General features: G+C 45.8%; 1 protein-coding gene across 11 annotated transcripts in view; it reads right to left on the bottom strand.

Annotated features, from left to right (window-relative positions):
* The window catches only part of SHANK2 (SH3 and multiple ankyrin repeat domains 2), a 998,986-nt gene that overhangs the window by 257,180 nt on the left and 716,204 nt on the right, over positions 1-25,602 (bottom strand). For 10 of the 11 annotated variants that reach the window (XM_063944111.1, XM_063944110.1, XM_063944114.1 and 7 more), the window contains one exon: positions 4,184-4,266. In XM_063944111.1, the coding sequence (XP_063800181.1) occupies positions 4,184-4,266 (83 nt within the window). Of the gene's footprint in view, positions 1-4,183; positions 4,865-25,602 lie in introns of those variants that run through there. The other variant, XM_063944120.1, reaches the window with a different exon arrangement.

Here is a 25,602-nt window from a genome sequence, read left to right as displayed (position 1 = left end):
AATTACGTTAAACAGTCCATGCTGTACTCTGCTTACCCTGGGCCCCTGTACTCCCTCGCCAAGCGTAAGCGGACACACGTCTAGAATACGTAAACGCAAACATTACTGTTGCCAATACGTCCAAAAAAAAGTTGGTGTCCAATTCTCAATGAGGTTGCAAATGTCATAGCAGCAGTGAGCGGGAGTAGCAATGCTAAGCGGTTTAATGAGGATGTGTACAGTAGGTCAGGTGCAAGCAAGGAGAAATGTATTATGTACTGTAGAATAGTTTAGGCACGTTACTGTGTCACATTAAGGAAAAGCCCCCGGAAACGGTGACAGCACAAGAAACGCCTGATTTTAGGGAGACTACTCTCTATGTACCTACCTAACTGCACCTCACCATCATGTCTGATCCATCCCCGGTCAGTATTTATTAAGACCAAGAAGTTGATTTATCAAGCAGTGAAAAAGAGGTGGACTAGTGGAGAAGTTGCTGACATCAACCAATCAGCATTGAGGTAACATTTATTAAGTACACTGTATAAAATGAGACGTAGAAGCTGACTGCTTGATAAGCACTCATTTCACTGCTGGGTACATCAACACCTTAAGTACCAAGTACATAGCAGAAATCAGTCAGCTGATTCAGCGGGGCTATGTACTAAGCCGTGGAGAGAGCTAAAGTACCAGCCAATCAGCTCCTAATTGCCATTTTTCATTCACAGCCTGTGCCATGGCAGTTAGGAGCTGATTGGCTGATACTTTATCCATCTCCACTTTATCTATCTCCAAGACTTAGTACATAGACCCCTCAGAACAGGGGCGTTTTAACAGAGGAAGGGGCCCATGTGCATCGCCAGGAGGGCCCCCTCCTCTGCACAGCGCAGTAGTCTCCGGCAGTGTGGCAGAGTCTACTGTACATGTGAAGGTCTCCGGAAACATGGCGCCTGCCATATTCTGGAGACCAGTTAAGTTGGGTAGAAACACTTATGTAGGACCCATGAGAAGCTCCCATTTCCGTCAGGCCTCAGCCAACAGCCCTATATACAGTAGCGGGGATACCACTTTATAATGCATCATGACAATGTTTCACTTAAATGTTAATGAAACCCAGATGTGTGGCTTATGTATCTATTCAAATCAACATATCTTTGTACGCTACCTTTACAATTCTCCAACAAGCGCATCTCTGCTACATGACGCAGTCGCCTTATATACCGCCAGCGTAGAACACAGGTCAAAACCCACAAGTAATGGAATAAATACATGTAGATGTGCTTCGTGAAGTATATATAGGTGCTGAGAAAAGGGGTCAATATAAACGGGAAGCTAATTATTTTTATTTTTATCCAGAAGAAATGCTCTAAAATGCTTCAGTGTCTTCCCTCACACCAGGACTCTGTGAAGCATAAAACATCCTCGGTCACCGTTACCCTATTTAGTTTCTGACCCAGATTGGGCCACTGAATGTTTTATAAGCAGTAAACAGCGACCAGCTGGAAATGTAGCCGTGTACAGACCCGGAGGAATTGCAAACGCTGGGCCAAGGGATCAATCCATTCGTTGCAGAAGATGCTCAGAATAAAGCAGCATTTGCTCCGCTAGAGCACTGCTGTGATATCCTGGAATGCAACAGTAACACCTGTACACACATCTCCCTGGCATCTGCTCCTATGCAAGACCCCAATACTGCTGATTAGCACTGAGTCACATGACTACCTCCCTGGCATCTGCTCCTATGCAAGACCCCAATGCTGCTGATTAGCACTGAGTCACATGACTACCTCCCTGGCACCTGCTCCTATCTAGGACCCCAGTACTGCATTAGCACTGAGTCACATGACTACCTCCCTGGCACCTGCTCCTATGTAAGACCCCAATACTGCTGATCAGCACTGAGTCACATGACTATCTCCCTGGCACCTGCTCCTATGCAAGACCCCAATACTGCTGATCAGCACTGAGTCACATGACTATCTCCCTGGCACCTGCTCCTATGCAAGACCCCAATACTGCTGATCAGCACTGAGTCACATGACTATCTCCCTGGCACCTGCTCCTATCTAGGACCCCAATACTGCTGATTAGCGCTAAGTCACATGACTACCTCCCTGGCACCTGCTCCTATCTAGGACCCCAATACTGCTGATTAGCACTAAGTCACATGACAGGCACACAACTGACCCAATAAGCAGCACCAGATAGTCTCACACTCTTCAGCAAAAGTAATAATCAAATACAATAGCTTAAAAAAATGCAGTCGACAGCTATGTACAGTTATAATACTCTTTATGTAGACTTTTGGGAACTCAGTGGTGGACCCAGTTGCTGCAGTATTCTGTGACTATTTTTTGTGCTTAATCTACGGGAGAATGCTAAATTGTAAATCCCCTCACAAATAGAATGTGCACTATATCACACGCACGGCCTACAGCTTTAACAGTCCCTAATCCCAAAGTTCTGCTGTCCTAGAGGCGTGCGCTGTGAGATGAGATTCAGAGGCAGTACGGGATACTATACACCAGTGAGTAAATAGATGCAGCATGCTAATTTGTTCCTGTAAATATAGGACATTAGAAAGAGTTTTCTAAAACTTAAAAACACCCGCAAGTGCTACCGGTAACATCTTGTGTAATGATGAGCACTAGACCTACTGAACCACCAAACATACTGTATCAACACTAATGGGCAATTTACCAAGACACTCTTACAGTACAACTTCTGTGCACTTAATAGGAGAAATGGACCAGCAAGATTCTAGATCACAGGTTCTCAAACTCGGTACTCAGGACCCCACACAGTGCATGTTTTGCAGGTCTCCTCACAGAATCACAAGTGAAATAATTAGCTCCACCTGTGGACCTTTTAAAATGTGTCAGTGAGTAATTAATACACCTGTGTACCAGCTGGGTTACCTGCACAACATGCACTGTGTGGGGTCCTGAGGACCGAGTTTGAGAACCTATGTTCTAGATCAGTGGTTCTCAAACTCGGTCCTCAGGACCCCACACAGTGCATGTTTTGCAGGTAACCCAGCAGGTGCACAGGTGTATTAATTACTCACAGACACATTTTAAAAGGTCCGCAGGTGGAGCTAATTATTTCACTTGTGATTCTGTGAGGAGACCTGCAAAACATGCACTGTGTGGGGTCCTGAGGACCGAGTTTGAGAACCTGTGTTCTAGATCAGTGGTTCTCAAACTCGGTCCTCAGGACCCCACACAGTGCATGTTTTGCAGGTAACCCAGCAGGTGCACAGGTGTATTAATTACTCACTGACACATTTTGAAAGGTCCACAGGTGGAGCTAATTATTTCACTTGTGATTCTGTGAGGAGACCTGCAAAACATGCACCGTGTGGGGTCCTGAGGACCGAGTTTGAGAACCTGTGTTCTAGATCATAGGTCCTCAAACTCGGTCCTCAGGACCCCACACAGTGCATGTTTTGCATGTAACCCAGCTGGTACACAGGTGTATTCATTACTCACCGACCCATTTTAAAAGATCCACAGGTGGAGCTAATTATTTCACTTGTGATTCTGTGAGGAGACCTGCAAAACATGCACTGTGTGGGGTCCTAAGGACCGAGTTTGAGAACCTGTGTTCTAGATCATATCCTTCAGATTGTAAGCCTGCCAGCAAGGCCCAATTAACCTCTTTATCTGTATTATTACCCAGTCTTGTTTTATTACTGTTTTATTCCTAACTATAAGCGCCACGGATTATGCTGGCGCTATATAAAACAAATGTTAATAAATAGTGTGATAGCTCTTCCTCAGGCTCCTCCGTGCCATTGTGTGGGAAGCCAAACGCCAGGGCATGCATTATTTGTATGTCATTCCAAGCTGCGCCTGCCTGCTACTTTAACCCTCTGAATGCCAGCGTTGCCTGATGCCGTATCCCACCCCAGACAGGAATGGCTCTTTTGAATGTCTAATTGTGAGATTGATGCCTCTGAAAGTTTTGCAGGCATGTTTGTCTTGTGTCATCGGGCTGCGGCGGGGGACTCTGTACTCCCAGCGTTAAACACAGCTGAAAAGAGTGGTGAAAGCAGGGGGGAACTGTGTTGTCTAGCAACTGAGAGCACCAGGAATAATTCCTGTATTAATTTCAGACATGAACAGGGGAAAGAAGAAGAAAAAAAAAAAGAAAGAAGAAGGACACAGCAGCACACACATTACCTGACATCTACAGGTCCTACCTTTTGCCCCTCGCAGTACAAATCCGAAGCCTTCATTATCCTTCTTCTGTAGCAGCACACTCTTCTCTTCAATAATGCAGTCACTGTGGGGAGAATTCCGAGCATAACGGCTGTTATTACACCCTCTCATCATCACGGCTGCAGTTGCTCTTCGAGAATGCATGTTCATCATCGTCACAACCAATTAATCAGACAGCATAGCAGGTGCCAAGCATGACATAAAAATCACTAAAGAATATACAAAACATAAAAAAACAAACAAAAAAAAAACATATGCAGCAGGATCAGCACTACATGGTATACTGCAAGAGATGTGAGGAGAGCAGAGGCTGCAGCAGACGGAGGCAGAGAAACAGCATGCTGCTCCGTGCTATGTACAAATAGCTGCAGGAGCGTGCTATCATGTCAGCTGTGTGCCAGACGCAACTACCACCAAGAAGTCAACGGAATAGCGTCCCCTTAAGAAACTCTTCCGCTATAGATCCACCAGTGTCTTCTCCCAGAGGACAGCAGACAGCCAGACAGAGGATGAATCAGGTGGCATCATGGAAAAGCTCGGGATTGGGGTCTGCTCTTTGTCCGAGCCAGCTAAAAGGCACATATGAAGTCACAGAGGATCCTTGGATCAAAACTCCATTTGCAGTCCTATTAAATGTTGCAGGCGGCAAGGATCCCACATGATCATGTGACTGCCTAGAATGCCAGCAAACGTGGAGGGGCTCCGCGTCATACAGTGCAAATTTCCACGGCATTAAGAAAACTGCATCATCTAAATAGTATCAGGGAGGACACTGCTCTCAGAAGGATGCAGGGATGTGCTATGTTAATAGCTCACAGGGGAAAATATATATATATATATATATATATATATATATACACACACACATATATATATATATATATATATATATATATATATATACACTAGATAGATAGATCAGAATGTCTATTTATCACTGTACTGGCCTCACATTGCAGAGATTACCTCGACTACACCTAGAGTATGTCAGATGTCTCTATTAGAACCCTTGCACCAGAATTAACCTTGCAGCTACAAGTGGGGTCGGGTGCAGAACGCCTGGCTATGCCCTGCAGGATTCTAGAAACACGTGAGTTAATCTGGAAGTGAGCTTGTTCTCTAACAGCAGGCAAACAAGTGGAACTGACAGTGACTTGCTACAGTGTACAACTCCCCCTACCTATCCCCATCACCACAAATCTCTGGAGACATTGCTGACAGTAGGAAGCATAAGTATAGGAGCTGCCAGGATGCAGCATCAGCCAGCTGTCAGGAAGGGAAAGTCATGCACTGGCCTTATTCCCAGTTGGGCCAACTTGGCCCCTTGACCTCGATTGACTCTTATTCATTTAAGAAATGTGGTGCTGCCGGCAGAGTTGTGAGACATATTTGGAGACGCCGCTACCAGCAGTGCCATGTCCGGAAGCAGCCTAAGTGGCACTGACTCAGGGAACAGTGACGCCATTGGGGCAATGAAGGTGCCGTGTGATGACAGGGATTGCTGCAAGAGATCCCGCATGGAGCGTGCTGGCATGAATACAGATGAGCGCTCTCTGTCTCTCCCAGCTCGGGCATTAACCCCGGTGCTGCTGCACAGCCGGCAGAGATGTCATTTCCTTACTGAACTATTAACAGTTACACGGACAACAAAATAAGCACTATCCTACCCTACTGCAATGCCACCCATATATTGTTACACCCTACTGCAATGCCACCCATATATTATTACACCCTACTGCAATGCCACCCATATATTTTTACACCCTACTGCAATGCCACCCATATATTATTACACCCTACTGCAATGCCACCCATATATTATTACACACTACTGCAATGCCACCCATATATTATTACACACTACTGCAATGCCACCCATATATTGTTACACCCTACTGCAATGCCACCCATATATTATTACACACTACTGCAATGCCGCCCATATATTGTTACACCCTACTGCAATGCCACCCATATATTGTTACACCCTACTGCAATGCCACCCATATATTGTTACACCCTACTGCAATGCCACCCATATATTATTACACCCTACTGCAATGCCACCCATATATTACACCCTACTGCAATGCCACCCATATATTATTACACCCTACTGCAATGCCATCCATATATTATTACACCCTACTGCAATGCCACCCATATATTACACCCTACTGCAATGCCACCCATATATTATTACACCCTACTGCAATGCCACCCACATATTATTACACCCTACTGCAATGCCACTCATATATTATTACACCCTACTGCAATGCCACCCATATATTATTACACCCTACTGCAATGCCACCCATATATTACACCCTACTGCAATGCCACCCATATATTATTACACCCTACTGCAATGCCACCCATATATTATTACACACTACTGCAATGCCACCCATATATTATTACACACTACTGCAATGCCACCCATATATTACACCCTACTGCAATGCCACCCATATATTATTACACCCTACTGCAATGCCACCCATATATTGTTACACCCTACTGCAATGCCACCCATATATTATTACACCCTACTGCAATGCCGCCCATATATTGTTACACCCTACTGCAATGCCGCCCATATATTGTTACACCCTACTGCAATGCCGCCCATATATTGTTACACCTGTCAAAGTCAGAAAAATGTCTCAATGCACGTTGCCATATTTGCACCGCACACTGGTCCGCGCTGCGCGTGCATGCGCTCTCCCGTGGATTCGCATACCCGCAATAACGTGCACTCGCAGGCGCGGTATGCGTATTTACGGTAGAGTTTATGTAGTCGTAGCGTGCGACTCATTCGTTACAAATGTTCACAATTAATGTAGTTTATAGATCATGGTCCCTTTGATAGATTCTGAAAGTTTGGTTAAAATACAATGTCCCAGAGCTGAGGAATCCCTCTTTATATCGTACAAAGGGTCTAACAGGAATCACACAGCAGTGTTTGGTACCCATCGGAAGAGTATTTAATTAGCAATATTCCGGTGTTGGTTTGGAGCGTATTAATCGCTCGTGCGAATAGTTATGAACATAAGAAGTTTATGTCCATTTCTATTAATTACACATACTCAGGTATGCGGCGGGAAACCCAGTTTCCCACCCACCTGAGCTGTTGGAAATCGTCACAGCCCACCTGTATGAATCACCCTATGACCTTTTGTTATGATACAGGGCCGAATTCCTTCGGCCAATGGACAATGGGATTGTAGGACCAGGAGATTGCATTGTGTGTGGGGCATAAATAGGCAGGCCGACCACATCCAGCTCTCACTCTCTCATCAACGGTTATCTGCTGATAGCCGGGAGCTGGATATCGAGGCGCAGGCGATCATACCCTTTGTGCGTAAGTTTCTCTCCGTTATCATTGTCTTTCTGTGAGCCAATATCTCTCTCTCTCTCTCTCTCTCTCTGTTCTGTTCTCTCATATCTCCCCTAGACTAGGCTAGTATTGTATTGTATTAGATAGTATTGTATTGTATTTCATTTAGGTCAGAGTAGTATTGTCTTTTTGTATTTTATTGTTTAGATCTGTGGTTAGGAAGTCTCTGTTATATTGTAGTGTATCATATGTACTGTTATCCCCTTTTTACAAGTATATTAGATATAATACAGTTAATAGGCTTTGGAACCTAAACCAGCATCTGTGTATTTCCTATAGTGTTAAGTGTTCACTTGAGCGTCGGTGACGCTCAAGCAGCTTTGTAGATAGTCAGGTTACACAAGGTTGCACTTACACCCTGTACTCACATTAAGGTATTCAGTGTATTTCATTGGTATAAGGTTTTATCATAAAGGTATAGTGTTGTAAGCGTCTGCATCGCTGGTGACCTCCTCGTGGTCTCGAGCGTAAGCTACGCCATAGCGAATCATTACCCTAGACATAACCAATAACGTGTCCTGTGATCACTGGGCCGTGAGCGAACGTGACGCTTGAGCGTCTCGCCTACGGCTGAGCGATCGTTACGCAACTAGCGTACCATTACGGTACTTCTTAAGTAAACAGCGTACAGTGTTCTTAGCTTCATAAAGGGTTGTTATAAGGCAAAGGAATTTAGCATTGTCAATTGGGGGCTCGTCCGGGATACTTCTCACATCTGCACTAGGTAGATCAGCAGACATTATCCCCCAGCAAAGGGTGGGAGGTTGTCTCACAGTGCTGGCGGGATAAGCGTCTGCTTCGCTTAGATAAAGAGTGCTGAAGGAACCCGGTAACCGGAAGTAAGAACAAAACGCTTGTGTCTTTTAAAACTTTTATTTCTCTTCTGTCTTGCGTATACACGCACGCATACATATATCTGCATTTCTGTTTCATTTTTCGTATATCACTATTCCTGTTTGCCAATTTTATAGTTGATAGAAAGTGCTAAAAAGAGATTTGCTGTTATTTCATAGTAGAGGTAATAGTTAAAGTATAGAACAAACACACGGTTTGTCTGAGACACAAGGCAGTCAGTGTGGATTGCGGTAGATGATCAGGGATCATTTACATTGATAAAAATATATTGTGTTACGGTGGATCCTTTGCATTGCGTACACGTGTCGCTAACAAAGACTAGCGTACGCAATCCAAAAGGCAGACGCACGCAGCGTACATTACGCAACGTAGCGTCCGGTTACGCTCAAGTCACGAAAAAGTTGAATTAGCGCAAAGCGATAAGTAACGCACAGCGGTAGATAACGCGAAGCGGTAAATAACGCAAATCTATTTTTAGAAAATCTGAAATTTAGTTTAACAGATCCTGCTCCTAATTGGTAACACTCTTGGGCTAAAGACAAATTTCTGCGCAGAAATAGATATAGAAACAAAAGTGTACATGTGTTGAGTGAGTGTGTTTTGTATACAAAAGTTTATATAACTTTAAGGTGGAACCAAAAGGAAAGCCGGGTACTCGTCAAGGGACATACGTGTAAGTGACATATACGGTGGCTAGGGAGGCATCTCTGGTTAAATAATATTTGAGCATTAGAGTATAGCGGACCATAAGGTAACAAGACCAGTGTGCCTTGGTAACAGCCGAGCAGACGAAGCCGCAAAGCTTGCAGCTGCTACCCCCACACGGACAGACACCACACAGTTGATGGTATTTAATACCATCAACACACAGAAGTTGTGTGAGATGCAGAATCTGTGTTCCACACAGGAAAGAGCAGTCTGGAAGGCAAAGGGATATGGCCAGGAGTCCTCAGGGCTCTGGACGGATGGACATGGTAAACCAGTGGCCCCCAGGGCATACCTTCCATGTCTGGCTGAAGCAGCTCACGGGCTGACTCATCTAGGCAAGGAGGGGATGTGCAAATTGGTAAGAGCATACTGGTGCGCCCCAGGATTCTCCTCTCATGCGAGTAAAAGAGCAATGTCATGCCTTACCTGTCTGAGAAAGAATATTGGAAAAGCAATACCTACAGAACCATCCCATATCCCACCTGCCGGCGGCCCTTTCCAGGTAATACAAATTGACTTCATTCAATTACCCCCATGTCGAAATTTGAAATATGTACTTGTCTGTATAGATGTTTTCTCGAATTGGGTCGAGGCTTTTCCAGCAGCTACAAATACCGCTATGTTTACAGCTAAGAAAATTGTGCAGGAATTTGTATGTAGATATGGTATCCCTAGAATCATTGAAAGTGATAGGGGTACCCATTTTACAGGTGATGTCTTTCAAGGAATGTGTAAGTTGATGGGAATTGATAGTAAGCTGCACACTCCGTACCGTCCACAGGCGAGTGCGAAGGTCGAAAGAGTGAACAGCACTATTAAAAATAAATTGAGTAAAGTAATGGCAGAGACAGGATTGACGTGGCCAGAAGCTTTACCCATTGTTTTGTATAGCATCAGAACCACTCCCAGGTCCCCTCTTAATCTGTCTCCTTTTGAAATCTTGTTTGGTCGACAACCGCATGTCATGATTAACCCTCAGGATGATTTGAAATGTAACAATGAAGTAACTGTAAAATACTTGATTAACATGAGTAAACAGTTGAGGAATCAAAATGATAATCTGAAGTTGGTGATTCCTGATTTACCAGATAGTAATTGTCATGACATTGAACCTGGGGATTATGTAATGATACGAAATTTTCTACGCTCAGGTTGTCTTATTGATAGATGGGAAGGACCATACCAGGTCTTATTGACTAGCACCACAGCATTGAAGGTTGCTGAGAGAGAGACTTGGGTCCATTCATCCCACTGCAAAAAGGTTGCTGATCCAGAGAAGTCCCGCGATAAGGAACAGACGGTAGAGGTTGTATCACTGGAGCGTCTGTTCCAGGAGGATTGAGGCGGCACCTGAGCCTTGAAGACCGAAAGCAGTTGTCGACTCCCTTCTCCCTTTTATTGTTTTTCTCCACTTCCCAGCCCCTCTCCCTTAAAATTTCTTTTTCCCCCTCCTCATTCTTCTCTATTTCCTCCTCAAAGATGGACTTGCCCCAAGAGACTGTGATCCGGATTTTGATGTTAACCATGATGTTGACCAGAGCAGTCTGTTCCGGCGAGAGTACCATAGAGGTCGAAAGAGGTTCTGGAATGGGTTCCGATTATGATGATGGAGGCGTAGTTTTCCAAGATCAACCAAACCAACAAGCAAAGGCGAGTATCAGAAAACGATCCGATAGAAGAAATTGTGATGGATTGTTAGCTGAAGAAAATTGTATCTGTAGGCTCTGTGATAATCTGGTTGAAGATGGATGCATAAAGAAATGCCAATCTAGTTTTAATATCCATATAGACCGGCATCCATTGAGTGACTATCACTCCTTAGTGGGTAACGTGTTAAACCAAACAGATTGTTGGGTATGCTCTCAAGTACCTCAGGGTCACAGCAAATCAGGGCTAGTACCATTTCCTTTAACGTTAGGGGAGGTACTTGAGCTAAGTGGTGGGAGACCGGTGGACCGGAGGTTTAATATCTCCAGCCCTCCTAGTTTGAAGCTCCACCAATACCATGTGGATAGGTCCCTCTTATGTTTTAACATCTCCAATCCCAGAAAACCGGGAAATTGGGAAGTGTCATGGAGCAACCTTACCATGACCTTTTCACACAGAGCAGATAGAATGCCTACAGATACAGAGCTCGTACGCCACATAGCCAGTAGAGGAAAATCTTTCCGGTATCGATATACCTTAGGGAATAGGATTACTAGAGTTGGAGAGGTATCACCAGGATACTGTGCTCATATCGTACAAACCGATACGTGCATTAAGCAGTTGGAAGAATTAGGGTCAGGAGATTTCACCTGGAAGGTTTGTAACATGGTCATGTCCTTCTCCGTCCCTTATGTTCTCCCCGATGACGCATATTTCATATGCGGGAGAAAGGCGTACAAGTGGCTAGCCCCAAACTCTGAAGGATTGTGTTATATTGGAAAAGTATTGCCTGAAGTGATGACTGTTACACATGACAAAATGAAGGACATACACCGTGGTGCCCAAGCTCCTTATACTCACACTCACTACGAGCACCGGGTTAAAAGACAACTGTCAGAAAGGTTAGAGCATCCGGCCTCTGATCTTATCCATGAATCCACCGGGATTCAGGTTCTGGTAGCGTTAGATTTCACTCGTACCGCTCGGGGAGTGATGAATTATAGATATATTTCCGCACTCGCCAATTTGTTAGATAATATCACTGAAATGTATGATGACACGTTTAGATACACTGGAAGAGAACTTCAAGCTTATAAAACAGAACTAGTTCAGCATAGGATGGTTCTTAATTATCTTACAGCAGTAACAGGAGGATATTGTGTTACATTGGCAACACAGTACGGCATAAAGTGTTGCACGTATATCACAAATAGCACCGAGGATCCGGTAGAGGTCATAGACCAAAAGATGGATGATATTCTGCAATTAAAGTGGGAATTTCGTCGAAAACACAATCTCACCCTTGCTGCTGTAGGTAATGAGCTGACTGGTTGGGTGTCATGGTTGAACCCGCGAAATTGGTTCTCCGGTTTAGGAGACTGGGCTCAAGGAGTCATAATGGATGTTGGAAAGTTTCTACTATGTATCTTGGGTGTCGTTATATCGATTGGATTGATATTTAGATGCGGGCAGGCTTTAATGAGGTGCAAACAAAGTACAAAAGTGATGAGCTTGAGGAGTGAGGAAACTGTAATTAACCTGGATTTGATTTATGACCCAATGATAGAAACCAGGATGTGATGAAAATGCGATTATACGGTCCGTTTCTTTCACCTGTTTTTCTGCTTTTCTCCAAGATACAAAGACCCCCTTGGACGAGGAAGCTGACGAGACGAGATGTATACAGACAACGGATTGACCAAAGAAGAAGATTTGACAACTTTAAATATGGACACTTGATGAACTTTGCCATGGATCCCCAGTTTCCCTAGTATTTTTTAAACTCACGCTAGCCCAACATTTTTGTAAATCTAATGGCACTGACAAAGCTTGTTGCTCATGCCTAAGGAGCAAAACAGCGCAAAGAAGACGACTCTCAACAGATACCGAAAACAACTTCGACGACAGATGTACATTTCCCTGACATAGAATATCATTGCATTTTTCGTAAGTGTTCTTTATCTTCATCTCTACAACCCTCAGGTAACGACACACATAGACGATAGGGAATACAGGCACAGATATCAGCAACCACATACCTCCCCCATTCATGTATCATCAACTAAAATGTGCTCCCCATTTTGTTCAAAATCCGAAATGAGCTCGGTAAAGTTTGACAGCCCATCCACAGACCTGTGCCACAGGATAAGAAGGAATTCAAATGTATACTTCGCAATACCTCGAAGCTTGATTTACAACACGTACGGCACGATGATACATGACCCTCCAAACATGGACTCATACACACATGCTTCTGCTTTCTCACTAGGTCATACCCTCTTCACACCTTCTCCTCTCTCCTCCCCTACCCAACCATGGAAATCAATTAACCCCTGACTTACATTTTTCTCCTTAAATGTTTTGTGGCAGTTATTATTGACTGCCAAAGGGTGGACTGTCAAAGTCAGAAAAATGTCTCAATGCACGTTGCCATATTTGCACCGCACACTGGTCCGCGCTGCGCGTGCATGCGCTCTCCCGTGGATTCGCATACCCGCAATAACGTGCACTCGCAGGCGCGGTATGCGTATTTACGGTAGAGTTTATGTAGTCGTAGCGTGCGACTCATTCGTTACAAATGTTCACAATTAATGTAGTTTATAGATCATGGTCCCTTTGATAGATTCTGAAAGTTTGGTTAAAATACAATGTCCCAGAGCTGAGGAATCCCTCTTTATATCGTACAAAGGGTCTAACAGGAATCACACAGCAGTGTTTGGTACCCATCGGAAGAGTATTTAATTAGCAATATTCCGGTGTTGGTTTGGAGCGTATTAATCGCTCGTGCGAATAGTTATGAACATAAGAAGTTTATGTCCATTTCTATTAATTACACATACTCAGGTATGCGGCGGGAAACCCAGTTTCCCACCCACCTGAGCTGTTGGAAATCGTCACAGCCCACCTGTATGAATCACCCTATGACCTTTTGTTATCATACAGGGCCGAATTCCTTCGGCCAATGGACAATGGGATTGTAGGACCAGGAGATTGCATTGTGTGTGGGGCATAAATAGGCAGGCCGACCACATCCAGCTCTCACTCTCTCATCAACGGTTATCTGCTGATAGCCGGGAGCTGGATATCGAGGCGCAGGCGATCATACCCTTTGTGCGTAAGTTTCTCTCCGTTATCATTGTCTTTCTGTGAGCCAATATCTCTCTCTCTCTCTCTCTCTCTCTCTCTGTTCTGTTCTCTCATATCTCCCCTAGACTAGGCTAGTATTGTATTGTATTAGATAGTATTGTATTGTATTTCATTTAGGTCAGAGTAGTATTGTCTTTTTGTATTTTATTGTTTAGATCTGTGGTTAGGAAGTCTCTGTTATATTGTAGTGTATCATATGTACTGTTATCCCCTTTTTACAAGTATATTAGATATAATACAGTTAATAGGCTTTGGAACCTAAACCAGCATCTGTGTATTTCCTATAGTGTTAAGTGTTCACTTGAGCGTCGGTGACGCTCAAGCAGCTTTGTAGATAGTCAGGTTACACAAGGTTGCACTTACACCCTGTACTCACATTAAGGTATTCAGTGTATTTCATTGGTATAAGGTTTTATCATAAAGGTATAGTGTTGTAAGCGTCTGCATCGCTGGTGACCTCCTCGTGGTCTCGAGCGTAAGCTACGCCATAGCGAATCATTACCCTAGACATAACCAATAACGTGTCCTGTGATCACTGGGCCGTGAGCGAACGTGACGCTTGAGCGTCTCGCCTACGGCTGAGCGATCGTTACGCAACTAGCGTACCATTACGGTACTTCTTAAGTAAACAGCGTACAGTGTTCTTAGCTTCATAAAGGGTTGTTATAAGGCAAAGGAATTTAGCATTGTCACACCCTACTGCAATGCCACCCATATATTACACCCTACTGCAATGCCACCCATAAATTATTACACCCTACTGCAATGCCACCCATATATTATTACACCCTACTGCAATGCCACCCATATATTATTACACCCTACTGCAATGCCACCCATACATTATTACACCCTACTGCAATGCCACCCATATATTATCACACCCTACTGCAATGCCACCCATATATTATTACACCCTATTGCAATGCCACCCATATATTATTACACCCTACTGCAATGCCCCCCATATATTATTACACCCTACTGCAATGCCACCCATATATTATTACACCCTACTGCAATGCCACCCATATATTATTACACCATACTGCAATGCCACCCATATGTTATTACACCATACTGCAATGCCACCCATATGTTATTACACCCTACTGCAATGCCACCCATATATTACACCCTAGTGCAATGTCGCCCATATATTCTCATACCCTACTGCAATGTCACCCATATATTCTCATACCCTACTGCAATGCCACCCATATATTATTACACCCTACTGCAATGCCACCCATATATTATTACACCCTACTGCAATGCCACCCATATATTCTCATACCCTACAGCAATGCCACTCATATATTCTCATACCCTACTGCAATACCACCCATATATTATCATACCCTACAGCAATGCCACCCATATATTATCTTACTCTACAGCAATGCCACCCGTATATTATCATACCCTACTGCAATGCCACCCATATATTATTACACCCTACTGCAATGCCACCCATATATTATTACACCCTACTGCAATGCCACCCATATATTCTCATACCCTACAGCAATGCCACTCATATATTCTCATACCCTACTGCAATACCACCCATATATTCTCATACCTCACAGCAATGCCACCCATATATTCTCATACCCTACAGCAATGCCACCCGTATATTATCAAACCCTACAGCAATGCCACCCATATATTATCATACCCTATAGCAATGCCACCCGTATATTATAAAACCCTACAGCAATGCCACCCATATATCATACTCTACAGCAATGCCATCCTATATTATCATACCCTACAGCAGTGCCACCCATATACTCTCATAACCTATACTCTCATAACCTACAGCAATGCCACCCATATATTATCATACCCTACAGCAATGCCACCCATATATTATCATATCCTACAGCAATGCCACCCATATATTATCTTACTCTACAGCAATGCCACCCATATATTCTCATACCCTACAGCAATGCTACCCATATATTCTCATACCTTTGTGGAATAGCAAATTTCCTTCCGTCTACATTGCAAGCTGTGCTGAGCACCCTAGAAAGATGCATAGTTTAACTTGAGAAGTCAGGGCTACCGTACACCACCAGTATCTAATATATACCATCTTACAAAAATTTCTGGTGAAATCAATTCTGATGCCATCATGCAAATTAAAAGGTGAAATATGCCAAAGGGTATGAATATTTTTGATAGCCACTGTACACTATTTGGATATACTATGCAGCACAAACATGTAAAATGTGACAGTACTGCAGTGCCACAATGTATACTACAGAGGCCAGGAATGATATTGATTAAACAAATTCTGTGGAAAGGAAGTACCCTTAGAAATGAAAATGTCTGGGTCACCTTATTTGTCTTTTTAATTCGCCTGTGTGGATGTCTGTTATTGCTCAGCGGAACTACTTTTACAAAGACAGTAGTGCCATCTAATATTGTGATGTATAAGGAGATTTATGGTAAGACTTTACCATGGTTAAATCTCTTTCTGTGAGGTACACTGGATTCCACAGGGAGTAACATCTGGGGTGTAAAGTTGGATCTTGATCTGAGGCACCAACAAGCTAAAGTTTTGACTGTTCCCAGGATGCATTGCACCGCTTCCTCTATAACCCCGCCTCCAGGCACTGGAGCTCAGTTTCGTTAACCGGTCCAATGCAGTAGCAGGTAAAAGAGATGGTAGATGTTAGTCACATAGAACCACATTGTCACGACAGGGACTAGCGGTTAATGTCTTACAAACCCAAAGAAGCAAAGTGCGTCAGGGTGGGCGCTCTGTGGAATCCAGTGTACCTCGCAGAAAGAGATTTAACAACAGTAAGTTCTTACCATAAATCTCCTTTTCTGCAGCGGGCTACACTGGTATTCCACCCACAGGGAATAACATCGGGGTTGTCCTAAAGCAGTTCCTCAAGGGAGGGGACGCACTGTAGCGGGCATAAGAACCCGGCGTCCAAAGGAAGCATCCTGGGAGGCGGAAGAATCAAAGGCATAGAACTTAATGAACGTGTTCACAAAGTACCACGTAGCTGCCTTGCACAATTGTTCGGCGGACGCACCTCGGTGGGCCGTCCAAGAAGGTCCAACAGACCGAGTAGAATGAGCTTTGATAGCAGCAGGAGCTGGGAGACAAGCCTGTGCATAAGCTTGTGCAATCACCATTCTAATCCATCTGGCCAAGGTCTCCTTATTCGCAGGCCAACCACGTTTGTAAAAACCAAAAAGTACAAAAAGGGTATCTGAGCTCCTGAGGGAGGCAGTCCTCTTTACGTAAATATGGAGAGCCCGTACCAGATCCAAAGACCGCTCTTTGGAGGATAAACTAGAAGAGATAAAGGCCGGAACCACAATCTCTACACCACCTTAGGTAGATAACCCGGTCACAGTGAAAAATAAGAAAGGGTGGACGACAGTACATAGCGCCTAAGTCGGACACCCTCCTAGCAGAGGCAATAGCCAATAAAAACATGACCTTAAGTGTAAGACATTTAAGATCCACAGACTCAAGAGGTTTAAATGGAGACTGTTGCAGGGCATTTAAGACAATAGACAGACCCAATGGAACCACAGGAGGGACATAGGGAGGCTGAATCCTTAAAACACCCTGAGTGAAAGTATGAACGTCAGGAATAGACACAATTTTTCTCTGAAACCACACCGACAAGGCAGATATATGAACCTTGAGGGAGGCAAGATGAAGCCTAAATTTAGGCCTTGTTGCAGAAAAGCCAAAAGCCTAGAAGTTCTGAATGAATAGGTATCATACTTCTTAGTAGCACACCATGTGAAATAAGAATTCCAGACCCTGTAATAAATACGTGCAGAAGTCTAACCGCCTGAGAGAATCCCTTGGCCCTCAGGAGTGAAGCCTCAAGAGCCACGCCGTTAAAGCCAGTCTGGCCAGGTCCGGGTAGACACAAGGGCCCTGAACGATGAGGTCTGGGCGTTGAGGAAGTAGAAGAGGACACTCTATGGATAGACCCTGCAGGTCTGAGAACCAATGCAGTCTGGGCCACGCTGGAGCGACAAGAATTAGTATTCCTCTTTCTTGCTTGAACTTCCGAAGTACCCTGGGCAGGAGTAACACTTGAGGGAACACGTATGGCAGCCGAAAGTTCCATGGAGTTGCCAGTGCGTCCATGAACGCAGCTTGAGGATCCCTTGTCCTTGATCCGAAGACCGGAACTTTGTGATTGTGTCAAGACGCCATCAGGTCTACGTCTGGTAGGCCCCACTTGTCCACTAGGAGTTGAAAGACTTCCGAAAGAAGACTCCACTCTCCGGAGTGAACGTCCTGACGACTGAGGAAATCCGCTTCCCAGTTGAGGACTCCGGGGATGAACACTGCCGATATTGCTTACAGATGACGTTCCGCCCAACGGAGGATTTTTGATACTTCCAGCATTGCCATGCGGCTTCGAGTGCCGCCTTGATGATTTATGTACGCCACCGTGGTGCGTTGTCTGATTGTACTTGAACAGGCCTATTCTGTACTAGAGGCAGGGCCAGTGTCAATGCATTGAACACCGCCCGCAATTCCAGAATGTTTATTGGGAGGAGAGACCCCTCCCTTGTCAACCGACCCTGGAGAGAATGTTGCTCCAACAATGTGCCCCAACCCCGCAGACTGGCATCCGTTGTCAGGAGGACCCAGTTGGAGATCCAGAAGGGACGGCCCCTGCTCAACTGTTGGTCCTGTAGCCACCAGCTCAGTGACAGACGAACCTCCAGAGTCAAAGAGATCATTTGAGACCCGATCCGATGAGGCAGGCCGTCCCACTTGGAAAGGATTAACCTCTGCAGAGGGCGGGAATGAAAATAAGAATTTACTTACCGATAATTCTATTTCTCGGAGTCCGTAGTGGATGCTGGGGTTCCTGAAAGGACCATGGGGAATAGCGGCTCCGCAGGAGACAGGGCACAAAAAGTAAAGCTTTAGGATCAGGTGGTGTGCACTGGCTCCTCCCCCTATGACCCTCCTCCAAGCCTCAGTTAGGTACTGTGCCCGGACGAGCGTACACAATAAGGAAGGATTTATGAATCCCGGGTAAGACTCATACCAGCCACACCAATCACACTGTACAACCTGTGATCTGAACCCAGTTAACAGTATGATAACAGCGGAGCCTCTGAAAAGATGGCTCACAACAATAATAACCCGATTTTTGTAACTATGTACAAGTAATGCAGATAATCCGCACTTGGGATGGGCGCCCAGCATCCACTACGGACTCCGAGAAATAGAATTATCGGTAAGTAAATTCTTATTTTCTCTATCGTCCTAGTGGATGCTGGGGTTCCTGAAAGGACCATGGGGATAATACCAAAGCTCCCAAACGGGCGGGAGAGTGCGGATGACTCTGCAGCACCGAATGAGAGAACTCCAGGTCCTCCTTAGCCAGGGTATCAAATTTGTAGGATTTTACAAACGTGTTTGCCCCTGACTAAATAGCCGCTCGGCAAAGTTGTAAAGCCGAGACCCCTCGGGCAGCCGCCCAAGATGAGCCCACCTTCCTTGTGGAATGGGCATTTACATATTTTGGCTGTGGCAGGCCTGCCACAGAATGTGCAAGCTGAATTGTATTACACATCCAACTAGCAATAGTCTGCTTAGAAGCAAGAGCACCCAGTTTTTCGGGTGCATACAGGATAACAGCAAGTCAGTTTTCCTGACTCCAGCCGTCCTGGAAACATATTTTCAGGGCCCTGACAACATCTAGCAACTTGGAGTCCTCCAAGTCCCTAGTAGGTGCAAGGCACCACAATAAGCTGGTTCAGGTGAAACACTGACACCACCTTAGGGAGAGAACTGGGGACGAGTCCGCAGCTCTACCCTGTCCGAATGGACAAACAGATATGGCTTTTTTGAGAAAAAACCACCAATTTGACACTCGCCTGGTCCAGGCCAGGGCCAAGAGCATGGTCACTTTTCATGTGAGATGCTTCAAATCCACAGATTTGACTGGTTTTAAACCAATGTGTTTTGAGGAATCCCAGAACTACGTTGAGATCCCACAGTGCCACTGGAGGCACAAAAGGGGGTTGTATATGCAATACTGCCTTGACAAACTTCTGGACTTCAGGAACTGAAGCCAATTCTTTCTGGAAGAAAAATCGACAGGGCCGAAATTTGAACCTTAATGGACCCCAATTTGAGGCCCATAGACACTCCTGTTTGCAAGAAATGCAGGAATCGACCGAGTTGAAATTTCTTCGTGGGGCCTTCCTGGCCTCACACCACGCAACATATTTTCGCCACATGTGGTGATAATGTTGTGCGGTCACCTCCTTTCTGGCTTTGACCAGGGTAGGAATGACCTCTTCCTGAATGCCTTTTCCCTTAGGATCCGGCGTTCCACCGCCATGCCGTCAAACGCAGCTGCGGTAAGTCTTGGAACAGACATGGTACTTGCTGAAACAAGTCCCTTCTTAGCGGCAGAGACCATAAGTCCTCTGTGAGCATCTCTTGAAGTTCCGGGTACCAAGTCCTTCTTGGCCAATCCGGAGCCATGAGTATAGTTCTTACTCCTCTACGTCTTATAATTCTCAGTACCTTAGGTATGAAAAGCAGAGGATGGAACACATACACCGACTGGTACACCCATGGTGTTACCAGAACGTCCACAGCTATTGCCTGAGGGTCTCTTAACCTGGCGCAATACCTGTCCCGTTTTTTGTTCAGACGGGACGCCATCATGTCCACCTTTGGTAATTCCCAACGGTTTACAATTATGTGGAAAACTTCCCCATGAAGTTCCCACTCTGCCGGGTGGAGGTCGTGCCTACTGAGGAAGTCTGCTTCCCAGTTTCCATTCCCGGAATGAAACACTGCTGACAGTGCTATCACATGATTTTCCGCCCAGCGAAAAGTCCTTGCAGTTTTTGCCACTGCCCTCCTGCTTCTTGTGCCGCCCTGTCTATTTACGTGGGCGACTGCCGTGATGTTTTATCCCACTGGATCAATACCGGCTGACCTTGAAGCAGAGGTCTTGCTAAGCTTAGAGCATTATAAATTTACCCTTAGCTATATTTATGTGGAGAAAAATCTCCAGACTTGATCACACTCCCTGGAAATTTTTTCCTTGTGTGACTGCTCCCCAGCCTCTCGGGCTGGCCTCCGTGGTCACCAACATCCAAAACTGAATGCCGAATCTGCGGCCCTCTAGAAGATGAGCACTCTGTAACCACCACAGGAGAGACACCCTTGTCCTTGGATATAGGGTTATCCGCTGATGCATCTGAAGATGCGATCCGGACCATTTGTCCAGCAGATCCCACTGAAAAGTTCTTGCATGAAATCTGCCGACTGGAATTGCTTCGAAGGAAGTCACCATTTTTTTACCATGGCCCTTGTGCAATGATGCACTGATTTTAGGAGGTTCCTGACTAGCTCGGATAAATCCCTGGCTTTCTCTTCCGGGAGAAACACCTTTTTCTGGACTGTGTCCAGAATCATCCCTAAGCACAGGAGACTTGTTGTCGGGATCAGCTGCGATTTTGGAATATTTAGAATCCACCCCTGCTGTTGTAACAGTATCCGAGATAGTGCTACTCCGACCTCCAACTGTTTCCTGGACTTTGCCCTTATCAGGAGATCGTCCAAGTAAGGGATAATTAAGACGCCTTTTCTTCGAAGAAGAACCATCATTTCGGCCATTACCTTGGTAAAGACCCGGGGTGCCGTAGACAATCCAAACGGCAGCGTCAGAAACTGATAGTGACAGTTCTGTACCACGAACCTGAGGTACCCTTAGTGATAAGGGCAAATTTGGGACATGGAGGTAAGCATCCCTGATGTCTCGGGACACCAGATAGTCCCCTTCTTCCCGGTTCGTTATCACTGCTCTGAGTGACTCCATCTTGATTTGAACCTTTGTAAGTGTTCAAAATTTTTTTAGATTTAGAATAGGTCTCACCTAGCCTTCTGGCTTCAGTACCACAATATAGTGTGGAATAATACCCCTTTTCTTGTTGTAGGAGGGGTAATTTAATTATCACCTGCTGGGAACACAGCTCGTGAATTTTTTCCCATACTGCCTCCTTGTCGGAGGGAGACCTTGGTAAAGCAGACTTCAGGAGCCTGCGCAGGGGAAACGTCTCGACATTCCAAACTGTACCCCTGGGATACTACTTGTAGGATCCAGGGGTCCTGTACGGTCTCAGCGTCATGCTGAGAGCTTGTCAGAAGCGGTGGAACGCTTCTGTTCCTGGGAATGGGCTGCCTGCTGCAGTCTTCTTCCCTTTCCTCTATCCCTGGGCAGATATGACTCTTATAGGGACGAAAGGACTGAGGCTGAAAAGACGGTGTCTTTTTCTGCAGAGATGTGACTTAGGGTAAAAACGGTGGATTTTCCAGCAGTTGCCCTGGCCACCAGGTCCGATGGACCGACCCCAAATAACTCCTCTTCCTTTATACGGCAATACACCTTTGTGCCGTTTGGAATCTGCATCACCTGACCACTGTCGTGTCCATAAACATCTTCTGGCAGATATGGACATCGCACTTACTCTTGATGCCAGAGTGCAAATATCCCTCTGTGCATCTCGCATATATAGAAATACATCCTTTAAATGCTCTATAGTCAATAAAATACTGTCCCTGTCAAGGGTATCAATATTTTTAGTCAGGGAATCCGACCAAGCCACCCCAGCTCTGCACATCCAGGCTGAGACGATCGCTGGTCGCAGTATAACACCAGTATGTGTGTATATACTTTTTATGATATTTTTCCAGCCTCCTGTCAGCTGGCTCCTTGAGGACGGCCCTATCTATAGACGGTACCGCCACTTGTTCTGATAAGCGTGTGAGCGCCTTATCCACCCTAAGGGGTGTTTCCCAACGCGCCCTAACTTCTGGCGGGAAAGGGTATACCGCCCATATTTTCTATCGGGGGGAACCCACGCATCATCACACACTTCATTTAATTTATCTGATTCAGGAAAAACTACGGTAGTTTTTTCACATCCCACATAATACCCTCTTTTGTGGTACTTGTAGTATCAGAAATATGTAACACCTCCTTCATTGCCCTTAACGTGTGGCCCTAATAAGGAATACGTTTGTTTATTCACCGTCGACACTGGATTCAGTGTCTGTGTCTGTGTCGACCGACTAAAGTAAACGGGCGTTTTAAAACCCCTGACGGTGTTTCTGAGACGTCTGGACCGGTACTAATTGTTTGTCGGCCGTCTCATGTCGTCAACCGACCTTGCAGCGTGTTGACATTATCACGTAATTCCCTAAATAAGCCATCCATTCCGGTGTCGACTCCCTAGAGAGTGACATCACCATTACAGGCAATTGCTCCGCCTCCTCACCAACATCGTCCTCATACATGTCGACACACACGTACCGACACACAGCACACACACAGGGAATGCTCTGATAGAGGACAGGACCCACTAGCCCTTTGGAGAGACAGAGGGAGAGTTTGCCAGCACACACCAAAAACGCTATAATTATATAGGGACAACCTTATATAAGTGTTTTCCCTTATAGCATCTTTTATATATTTCTAACGCCAAATTAGTGCCCCCCCCTCTCTGTTTTAACCCTGTTTCTGTAGTGCAGTGCAGGGGAGAGCCTGGGAGCCTTCCCTCCAGCCTTTCTGTGAGGGAAAATGGCGCTGTGTGCTGAGGAGATAGGCCCCGCCCCTTTTTCGGCGGCCTTGTCTCCCGCTCTTAACGGATTCTGGCAGGGGTTAAATATCTCCACATAGCCCCCGGAGGCTATATGTGAGGTATTTTTAGCCAAAAAAGGTTTTCATTTGCCTCCCAGGGCGCCCCCCTCCCAGCGCCCTGCACCCTCAGTGACTGCCGTGTGAAGTGTGCTGAGAGGAAAATGGCGCACAGCTGCAGTGCTGTGCGCTACCTTAAGAAGACTGAGGAGTCTTCTGCCGCCGATTCTGGACCTCTTCTCGTTTCAGCATCTGCAAGGGGGCCGGCGGCGAGGCTCCGGTGACCATCCAGGCTGTACCTGTGATCGTCCCTCTGGAGCTAATGTCCAGTAGCCAAGAAGCCAATCCATCCTGCACGCAGGTGAGTTCACTTCTTCTCCCCTAAGTCCCTCGTTGCAGTGATCCTGTTGCCAGCAGGACTCACTGTAAAATAAAAAAACTAAGCTAAACTTTTCTAAGCAGCTCTTTAGGAGAGCCACCTAGATTGCACCCTTCTCGGCCGGGCACAAAAATCTAACTGGGGCTTGGAGGAGGGTCATAGGGGGAGGAGCCAGTGCACACCACCTGATCCTAAAGCTTTACTTTTTGTGCCCTGTCTCCTGCGGAGCCGCTATTCCCCATGGTCCTTTCAGGAACCCCAGCATCCACTAGGACGATAGAGAAATTGAGCATACTCTACCATGTTGAAAGCCGACACCATGAGGCCTAGTACTTGCATCGCCGAGTGTATCGACACTCTTGGGCGAGAAAGGAAATATCTGATCCTGTCCTGAAGTTTCAGGACTTTCTCTGGAGACAAAAACAAACATTGGCTGTGTGTGTCCAGTAGTGCCCCCAGGTGCACCATGCTCCGAGCAGGGACCAGCGAGGACTTTTTCCAATTGATGAGCCACCTGTGGGCATGTAGGAATTGGACCGTCAGGTCCAGATGATTGAGGAGAACCTCTTGGGAGTTTGCCAGGATCAGCAAGTCATCCACATATGGCAAGATCCTGATTCCCTGACGGCGGCGAAGAGCCGTCATCACGGCCATGACCTTGGTGAAGATCCGAGGGGCCGTGGGCAATCCAAAAGGTAGAGCCTGGAATTGATAATACTGGATACTCTCACAAACTTGTGCAATGATTTGAGGTGGAGTATAGGCCAGGAAAGACCCATTTGGCTTCAGAACTAGAAACAGGGTCGAATAGTATACCCTGCCTCACTGAGACAGAGGTACCAGCACTACCACTCCTGTATCCAGGAGGGATTGTACAACCAAGTGTAGAGCTTGCGCTTTTAACAGATCCGCAGGGATAACCATTGTGCAAAACTGGCGAGGGGGACGTTTCTTGAACGAGATTGCGTATCCGTGAGAGACAACTTCCCGCACTCAGGCATCTGAAGTGGTCTTTAACCAGGCCTGGGCGAACTGCCGAAGTCGGCCTCCCCCAGGAGGAGGCCCGCCCCGTCATGCAGCAGGTTTGTCTTGTTTGGAAGCAGGCTGACAGGCGGCCCAGGATTATTTGGATTTAGGATTAGTGGTTTTGGAAGCATGAGCCTGTTGCGGATATGCCTGACCCTTTGCTTTCCCTGGAGGTCGAAAGGAACGAAAGGTGGTACTCTTAGCCTTCGGAGCAGAAGGATTAGTATGTGGGAGACACGCAGTCTTGGCAGTCGCCAAGTCAGTTACAATCTTGTTCAGATCCTCCCCAAATATGATGTCTCCCTTAAAAGGGAGTACCTCCAAGGTCTTTTTGGAGTCCAGGTCCACCTTCCAGGACCTCAACCACATAATTCGACGAGCCAGGATAGACGTAGTAGATGCCTTGGCCGCCAGTACACCTGCATCAGAGGCCGCCTCCTGAATATAATGGGAGGTTGTGGTAATATACGATATTGTCTGGCAGTGTCAGAAAAATCCTGAGGTAGCTCATCCTCAATTGCCTGAACCCATGCTTCAATTCTTTTCGCAGCCCAGGAG

This window comes from Pseudophryne corroboree, chromosome 11 (assembly GCF_028390025.1).
Source record: "Pseudophryne corroboree isolate aPseCor3 chromosome 11, aPseCor3.hap2, whole genome shotgun sequence".
Lineage (NCBI taxonomy): Eukaryota > Metazoa > Chordata > Amphibia > Anura > Myobatrachidae > Pseudophryne > Pseudophryne corroboree.
This window is presented reverse-complemented; position numbering and strand designations above follow the sequence as displayed.